Source organism: Apaloderma vittatum, unplaced genomic scaffold (assembly GCF_000703405.1).
Source record: "Apaloderma vittatum isolate BGI_N311 unplaced genomic scaffold, ASM70340v1 scaffold13159, whole genome shotgun sequence".
In the NCBI taxonomy this organism is placed as follows: domain Eukaryota; kingdom Metazoa; phylum Chordata; class Aves; order Trogoniformes; family Trogonidae; genus Apaloderma; species Apaloderma vittatum.
This window is the reverse complement of record NW_009735964.1, coordinates 7,851-16,819: the sequence shown is the minus strand read 5'-3', so window position 1 is coordinate 16,819 and position 8,969 is coordinate 7,851. Positions and strand designations below refer to the sequence as shown.

The following is an 8,969-nucleotide window of genomic DNA, read 5'->3' as shown; positions in this document are numbered from 1 at the left end:
ATTTTTTTTTGGGGGGGGGGATGTTCATTCCTTTTTTAAACATGACTTGAAATCTGGTCCAAATTTTCAGTTTCTACAGAGACTAAACTATTGTCTTTTCATTAGCTGTAGTTTTGAGACTTTGAGGAGCATCCTTACTCAAGGCTCAGTCAAGGCTAGAATAAACGGGGTTTGTCTGATCCTGGGGTTGCTAATTTTAATTTCTTTGCAGACTTTTGATGGCTTCAACTTGGCAGAAAATTCAGGAATTCTACAACTGGGTCCTCAAAAGTGGAGGTAGGTAGAGATGCTGTCTTAAATAGGAATTTCCACATAAACAGCATGATCATGAAGAACAAACCTAGAAGGAATGTGGTTGTCATATGAGCCCATGTTTTTTTCACTAGGCAGATTTTCACTTTTCCTCCTCCATGATCACAAACTTCCCTTAAGACTTGAAATATATCTCAGGAACACTCCAGCTGGATTACAGTAAAGAATGAAGGAATGAGGGATTTCCTCTGCCCATAGCTGGGAACTCTCAATATCTTTCTCTTCAATATACAATAGGCTTTGACAGGATGCTGAGCTATATGTGCTCAAGATTGCCTGTTAAGCCTGGAATATTAAGGACAGTGTATTTTTTAAAACACATACTCATGTGTCATAGGAAAGCTTAGTAGACCAAAGAGCTAATACTTGGAGGTTTAAACTCCTTGTGAATGCCAGCAAAACCTATTATCAAATGAAATATTGACAGAAAACACCCCTTAGTGTTTAGGATTTGATACTTTGCAGTTATGAAACTCCAGATCTCCAAGAGCAAGAGTTTCTTCAGGTCTAGTTTGGTCCCGCTGGGCTCTGTTGGACCCTCAGATGTAAGAAAAATCCACAAAATGGCATGAAGGTAGAATGGCAAGCCTGCTTGGTGGCTCTGATAGGAAGATAACATGAGGCATAGTGCTCAGGCTGTAAATGTTTCATAACTTAAATTTCATACGAGAGTCTAAATTGGGATTCAGGACTTCTGACAGACTTAAATTCAGAAGTGGAATATCAAAGAGCTCTTGACACAGCCCATAACAGGAATAGTAAAGAACTGTGAGGTTTAGAAGGGATGAGGATTAACCACGTCATGTGAACAGGGATGGCATTTTAATAAAACATACCCTGAGGCCCATGGGCTCACCAGTGAGCCAAGGACTAAAATAAAATAGAGGACTTCTGTAAGAATCCCGAGGTTAGAACAGTGAGAGGGGTCTGGGATTTGGGACCCGCAGGTCAGGAAGCAAAGAGAGGTGCTGCGGGAGTTTAGCAAAGCAGTGACCACATTGTGAATAGGAGAGGAAAGTATGAATGGGAACTGGGACATTTTGCAGATATAATGTATTCTGCATTTTTGTGGGTCAAGAATGAGACAGGATTAGGAGGAAGTGGCATGACAGAAAACGTGTTGAGCTTCTGTTTGCTGTAGGACTGAAGAGCAGTTTTAGCAGGGAGAAGAGTTTTGTCATTTTCTCTTTTAAGAGAGACCGTCCTATGAATATATTTAAAAATGAAGATGTAGGGAGTTTCAGATGTCCTGAGCATTGTGGGGCAGGAAGGAAATAGCGTAAGTGATTGAAAAAAAATGTTATTATTTAGCTCCAAAGATCTACACTCCTGAAGAGCCAGGAACTTTTTGATTTGTTCTGTGCATCCCTGCTGCATGTGTCTTGAGCTACTTCTTTGACCCATTTGTGGGACAGTCTTGCAGCCTGTGGCGAGGGCTCCAGCTCATGACAGGAAAGATCTATACACTACTGTGCTGCAGAAGGCTGGTGCTCAGCAGAGCAGTCTTCTAGTAGTACAGTCCCAACCCAAATGTTATGCTAAAGCCTTTTAGCAGAGCCTGGCATGTGGCACTTCAGGGTAGGAGGACAACTGTGGTACTGCTTTGTACAGACAAATGGGAGACCAGTTTGGGTATTGGGTTTTTTTTGCTAGAGAGCATGCTGAAGAGAAGTAGTTAAATATATCTGCCATACAGTGTATGGGATGTGCGAGCTTTGGCTGCTTGTTTTACTTTTCAGATCCAAGGACAGACCCATGGCCCTTGGTACACTCTCCACTTCCAATCACACTTCTCTTTGCCTTTTACCTCTTTGTTGTGGCACTGGGGCCCTTCTACATGCTTAAGCGGAAACCACTGAAGCTGCAAGCCCTGCTGATTGCCTACAATCTCACCATGATGACATTATCAAGCTACATGTTTTATGAGGTGAGGAGACAGAACTGGCTCCTAGGTAAGCACTTGGGAAGTGTTTGAAAGCCAGAGCCTTTTCAACAGCCTTTGCTGAAAGACTTTAATGAAGGGAGTGGGAGCCAACTTGGACATGACTACGTTTTGCCACAAGAGGAGCAGTATTGCCCTGTTGAAAGCGTGTTATTCCCAAAGCTACCTTATTTCCTCTCATTTCTCAATCATCCTCTCGTTCATAAAATTAACATTGAAAGGCTGCTGAATGAACAAGTTGAAAACTGAGATTGCCCTGGTAGGCAATCAGGCTTAGCTGGTGAGGGACCTGTCTCTGAGAATGAGAACTGCTTTTCCAGGCTTAGGCAGTCCTCTCTGAGAGTGCCAAGCGCCCTGCAGTTTCCTGCTGCCGGAAGTATTAATGGCATTGTTTTCTGGTTATTCTCAATGAATAAGCCTTTCTAAAAGCCCTTGCCTAGTTTAGGTAGACCTCTGAAAACTCTTTGAGGGAACATGGCTGAATAGGTTCGAAACACATTTTAATGTTGACAAATTTGCCAAAACAAAACAGTATGGGATCTTTGCAAAGGAAAACAGTGTATTTTCAGAGAGTTTCTGAACCCTAGAATTCACTATTCCTGGTAAAGCATTTTTGAGCACTCCAGTGATTACATAAGGAGTTACTTTTTTTACATTCCAACAAAGATTTGAAGTCCTTTGGTTTAGATTTTTACTGTTTGCTCAGCTGTATAAATTATATGGATTTTCTGTCAGTATTAGATTGAGACCCTGTTACCATAGCATTACTATGCACATCTTTTTGGAACAGGTGGTACTGAATGGAAAATGGATCTCTCTTGCTTTTCTTTTGTTTCAGTTTCTGGTGACTTCAGTCTTGGGCAACTACAGCTACCTGTGCCAGCCAGTGGATTACAGTCGAAGTGAACTAGGAATGAGGGTACAGTTCTATACAAAGCTTGCCCTAGGCCCTGGTCCTCCTGTGGGTTTGTAGATTGTTTTGCTTGTAAATAGAAAACTGCATGCCTAAGAAGGCTTTTACTCCAGTTTGTTGCTTGTAAATCTATTTCACTATATTGTCTGCTTCAACAGTTACACTTTACCCTATTTCTCTATAAATTAATCATCTCAGCCAGCAGAGCCATCTAAGTTCTCTCTTTGATCACTGGAGAGAGGGTGGTCCTACAAATTACCTCTGAAATAGAGGTTACCCTTTCCATTGACTATATAAGGATTCTAGGTGATCACTATCAATGAGAAAAACACTTTCTATATCCTCAGCTTTGCATGACATAAATCTTACTCAACACTTTCTTTAACAGGGGGATTTGGCTAAAACTGTCCCTTGTCTGGCCATCACAGGGAGGTTTGCTCCCACCAGCTTTCAGCTTTCAAAAATGCTGCATGAGTTTTTCCTGTTTTAATTCAGAGTTATCATGCTTTTCTTTCAGATATAACCAGACTATGAACAGATCCAAGCATGGATATTAGCTTTTCACTTGTTCAGATATTGCTATCAGGCGAGAAACAGTTTCTGAGCAGTTTGCCCTTGCCTCATTGAAGAGCAACTAACTTAGAACTATCAATCAAACTTAGAAATCAAAACAAACCCTGAATGCCTTTCCTTCCCCCAGATCAACACTCCTTCCTGAGTTCCGGCCCAGAAAAAGCAACAACCATGAAAGACTCCCCTTTTTTTTCATTTTGCTGTTGATCCCAGGTGCGAGCGTTCACACAGTGTGCATAGTTCAAAATCTCAGTGAGACTGAGCAGTGATTCTGCTTCGAGGTCTAACAGTCTTTCCTTGTGCTGCCCAGCAGATGGCAAGAGTGTGTTGGTGGTTCTTCTTCTCCAAAGTCATCGAGCTGCTTGATACGGTAAGGAGGACTCGGCTCGGCTCCATAGCGGGACTGGTGCTGCAAATAAATCACTTCCTTGTCAGAAAGGGGCAGGGTGCCAAAAGCTAATGTCCTCACTTGATCCTGTATTGATTTGGTTCATGCTTCTCAGCAAATGCTGTTTTCATGTGTTCTGCTCTGCCTGTTTGGGAAATAAGGCTGATACTGTGAAGAGAGAGGGCACAGCTTCAGCGTGCTGGCTTTTAACAGTGTGGGACCTGCAAGAGTCCAGCAGGAGCACTGGGTATAATGCTGCTAGGCTTCCTCAAAAGCTTCTTTCCAGAAGAAAAGAACTGCTGCTGTCCAGTTTCCCTGTCTCTGTCCCAGTGGCTGCACATGTTCACCCTCAAGCACCCTTCCTGCAGGAGGGCATTATTCCCTCCTAACCATACTGCTAGCAGAGAAGTTTTAACCTTGGCTATTGCCAAATGGTCCCCCAAAATCTTAGCTACCTGTTGATTAAGGCTGCCAGACAGGGTCTGCGATTGCCTGTCTGTCTGTCTAACAGTGGTTAGTTTGACAGTAAAAAACTGCAGATGTACAAGTATGTGTCCTGGTAATCTTGCTGCCACAGATTATCCCAAAGCGGTGGGTTAAAGGTTTATGTTCCATGTGAAACTCAAAGTTCACCTGAAGACAGTACCATTTCACAGATTGTCTTGAAGTCTCCTCCTATATTATAAATGAACTAACTAAATGACTGAACAAGGGAATTCCGCCTCTCTGCTTGGTCAGCAGCACTAAGCTCTATCCTTGACTAAGACTTCACAGTCTAGTCCTCTTTGGGTATAAGTTGGCAACACACTGTCTGAAAAGTGAATCATCATGTGGAGCCCTTCTGGACCTATTGCCAGGGAGTTTACCAATCCTACCTCTGTTTTTGTCAGCAACTAAAGCATCTATTTGCCAGTCTCAAGTCCCTGAAAAGCAAATTCACTTCTTGTTATGTGTGTCTGCATGTGCACGCTGAAATACAGTGACCTGACACATATTCCTGTGCCAAAACCATTTGCTTTACTAATGGAAATTCCAGAATGGTTTAGGCATTCAGCACAGTACTTTTACTGCGGATCATTGTCTGGTACCAGTAAACATCTATCCTATGGCCTGAAAAAGACCAGACCAAAGCAGCTGCAAATTCTATGGAAGCTCAGTCAGAGTCTCAGATGTGTCCTCTTTGGACCTTGTGACCTGAATCCAAAGCTAAAAATAGTTGAGGCTCTGTTAAAGAAATTCTGCCTTCTAGTTCCTCCTCAGCACAGATAAGATCCATCATGTGTGTCGAATTTCACCATTTTTATCAGCAGCAGAGGAAATGGATTTGGGAGATTCAAAATCATCATTAACTATGTTTATGACTTTTTAGTATAAGATCTTTTGTCTAAACACATCAACTCAAGATTTCCCTTTGTCTGACTTCTTTCAGGTTTTCTTTATTCTGCGCAAGAAACAAGAACAGGTGACTTTTCTGCATGTGTACCATCATGGCAGTATGTTGTTCAACTGGTGGTCAGGGGTAAAATATGTACCTGGAGGACAAGGTATGCTCTGTAAACACCTTGGGTTTCTTTTTTTTTTTTTTTTTGTGTGTGTGTGTGCTGTGGAGATAGCATAAACAGTGCAGATGGGCTGACTGGCAGGTAGTAAGCTCACCTACTTCCAAAGGTGTGAAAACTATGTGCATTTCAGTTGATACCATCTGCTCAGCTCTGTGGGCTATTTAGATTGCTATATTCACTGCCTCATCCAGAATGAGAATGTGCCAACAAAAAGTGTCCAAACAGAAGCAATAACATCCTGTACAAGGTCTATGTATATCTCCACTCAGACCAGCAGTCCCTCGCTCCCCATTCAGACAAGTCTGGTGCAGCAGCCCAGGTTCTGGCTCTCTCTGTCCTGCTCAGACTGTGTCCAGCCTAGCCCTCACTCCCTTTCTGGTCTGCATCCAGACTACTTCTCCTTTTTGCTCCACTGAAGAGTAGTATCTGAGTACTAGATCACTGTAGCTAGGCCCTGTACAAAATGCTGGGGTATTCTTTTTTGGGAAGCCATTTTGGCTACATGGCCTTGACACCAGAGTGATATGAAATGCTTAGGTCAGAAGATCAAGAATTCTCTCCTTTGCCTTTGAAGCTCTTCTTTGTCTCTGAACACTAGACATGGGATGGATATATGCTGAAAGGAGAAGGGAAAACTTGGCATGCTTCCTAGGCAGTCTGGATTGAAGGTTCATGTATAAGTGCGATATGATGTATTTTGAAAGCACCATTATAGCGGCCATGAGCTCATCCCAGGGTTAGTCCGTGTTAGTTGGTGTCATATTCATCCTGACTTCTTTACTCCTCAGCCTTCTTTATTGGGATGCTAAACTCCTTTGTACACATCTTCATGTATGGCTATTATGCCCTGGCCAGCCTGGGACCAAAGATGCACCGTTACCTATGGTGGAAGCGTTACCTAACCATCATGCAGCTGGTAATTAGTTCCCTGTGTTCACCTCTGCACTTCCCTGTGCTGGGTGTGATGGCTTGTGCTTGTCTGTCCCCGTTCCCTCACCAGCTCTAGTCTTTCTGTTTGCTGTCTGTGGAAAACACCATGTCCTTAGGACTCCTCATGTGAGAGGTGAATTGACTGGTGACCTGCTTTGAATTGTACTCTCAGAAAACTAGGAAGAGGCCTTCAGTGACCATATAAACTAGTAAGCCCACACTTTTGTAATGGGAAAGGGAGAGAAAAAATAACAGTTAGTTTTGTCCCTTGTCTGTTGTATACGCCAGCCTTTCCCCCTCTGCAGCCCTGAAAACAGAGAGTTGCGGGGCAGTAACTTGGGGAAACTTTAGGTTCTTGGTAGGGCAGGAGATTGGGCAGCCTTCATTTCGTTTCCTCAGAAAGGAAGAGTATGCCTAACTGCAGGGCAACAGAAGCAAGATTTACTCTTTCTGTAGAGAATCCCTTTGGATTTTCTTTCCCTCATCTCTGAAGAGGTGGCAAATCCTGACAACTCTGTAGTTTTCCAAAGGTACAGCATAAAAGCAGTGTTCCAGGCAAGGACAATGATCATAGTTAAGCACATGCAAAAGTTAATTCGGCACAAAGAGACATTATGAAAACAAAAAGTATGCAGTTACCACAAAAGAGGAAGAAGAGCTAGGGTATATGTAAACCAGTGGTGCGCTGAAGGCTGGTCCAGAATTCTTATTTATCCTGAATGGTGAAAACAGAACAAGTAAGCATTGCATTAAATGAAAAGGTATTTGTAATGCAGAATATAGCACAGGAAAACAATTTTTATTTAAAATACTTTCAGTAGGCAGAAATAATTGCTTCAGGGTACTGAGACAGGTAACTTAGTAAAATATTTTTTAAAAGGATTAATGTTTAAATAAACAGAAGTAGCATCTGTAGTTCCTGTCTATAAGATAAAACACAAATCAAAACCGTTACGCATATAATAATCTGATTACCACTGGGGAACAGGAGTCTCCCACCTTTAGTTTCCATATGCCAAGATCTCAGTTACTGGCCCACAGCACAGAAGTAGCAGAAGGGCTCCTACGCAGGAGAGGCTGGATTCCAAATCTGCTCCCTGCAGCAGTGGGCAAGCCTCAATATTTGGTGGACACGTGATACCTTTCATGTCAGGAAAACACTCTGGGCCTTGAAAGACAAGTTTTTCAGGGATGTCAGGAGAGGCAAGCAGGTGATACTCTGGATTGAGGACACCACTAGTATGTTGTGATACTCTTTATGATGGCCCTACTGGTCGGCTGAGGTATGTCTCATGTAGGCTCCCTAATCTAGTTGCTTTTCTTTATCCCCTTTTCCAGTGCCAGTTTGTAGCCATTGCTGCTCATTCTTCCTACAACCTCTTCACAGAGTGCCCATTCCCTGATGGCTTCAACACTGCAGTCTTCCTCTACATTCTCAGCCTCATTGCTCTCTTTCTACACTTCTACTACCGGACCTACATTAGGGGAAAGCAGGAAAAACTAACTTAAAGAAAGTCAAAGAGAAGAGTGAGCACAGTCTGATGAACTTGCACATTCTCTGCTGCTTCTAACACGATTGCATGACGAAATGTATTTGGGGAGTGTGCGTGAGGCTCATGTGCAAACTCACAGTTGCCTTCAAATATCTCAGGAAGAAAAAAAGAATGAAATAAACTCGGATTAAGGTACTGAGGAGCACACTTATTTAAGATGGTGAAAAGCCAAGCAACATACTCATCAGCATAGCAACCTTTGTGAGATTTAGCACCAGAATATCTCCTCCTTTCTTTCCACCTGTTAGCTCTGTTTGCAAGGTCTAGCATCCAACCATGACTCCTTGGCTCATTTCTTAGGCTATAGAGAGTTTCTTTGTATTTGCAAGACTATCTCATCTTACCATTCTAGATCAGGTAGGGGCAGGTGCCTCCAACCTTGCAAGTAATGTCCAGGTAACAGCAGCAGCCAGGAGCTCAGTGGGACTGCAGGATGCACTCACAGATACACTGCATCCCAGCCTTTCTTATTAAGGAAGCTCTCACTAGGACTGGGGTGAATTGCAGCTATATGGCCCTGATGGTTTAACTTTATATTAGCATAAGCAGGAAGGACACTGTACATTACATTGTCCAGCTTGACAGGTGCTTCTCTTCATTTATTCTTCTGAAGCTAAAGAAGGCATTATTAGCACTTTCATCCTAAATAAGAAACTAATGCAATAAGAATCATCATGTACCACTTTTCCTAAATGCTTACTTGCCTTTGGTTGTTCTCATAACAATAGAGAACTTTTAGTGCATGAAGACTACCTGCCATTCCTTCCTATAGATGCCATATTTTTGAATAGAAAAA

The 8,969-nt window shown here is 42.6% G+C and overlaps 1 protein-coding gene across 1 annotated transcript; it reads left to right on the top strand.

The window, feature by feature from the left end:
* Positions 1–218: 218 nt before the first annotated feature.
* LOC104279500 (elongation of very long chain fatty acids protein 4-like) lies at positions 219–8,129 on the top strand. Its single transcript, XM_009876802.1, has 7 exons — positions 219–276; positions 2,052–2,239; positions 3,093–3,173; positions 4,054–4,110; positions 5,558–5,672; positions 6,479–6,606; positions 7,959–8,129. Exons 1-7 carry the CDS (start codon positions 219–221, stop codon positions 8,127–8,129), a joined length of 798 nt encoding a protein of 265 aa, XP_009875104.1.
* The last annotated feature ends 840 nt before the right edge of the window (positions 8,130–8,969 follow it).

What these genes read in the sequence shown, in the direction of transcription:
- LOC104279500 (XM_009876802.1), top strand. Translation starts at nt 219, where the DNA reads ATGGCTTCAACTTGGCAGAAAATTCAGGAATTCTACAACTGGGTCCTC. An exon ending in CTGGGTCCTCAAAAGTGGAG is followed by an intron (nt 277 to 2,051) that starts GTAGGTAGAGAT and finishes TTTACTTTTCAG; the next exon opens with ATCCAAGGACAGACCCATGG. An exon ending in ATATGTACCTGGAGGACAAG is followed by an intron (nt 5,673 to 6,478) that starts GTATGCTCTGTA and finishes TTTACTCCTCAG; the next exon opens with CCTTCTTTATTGGGATGCTA.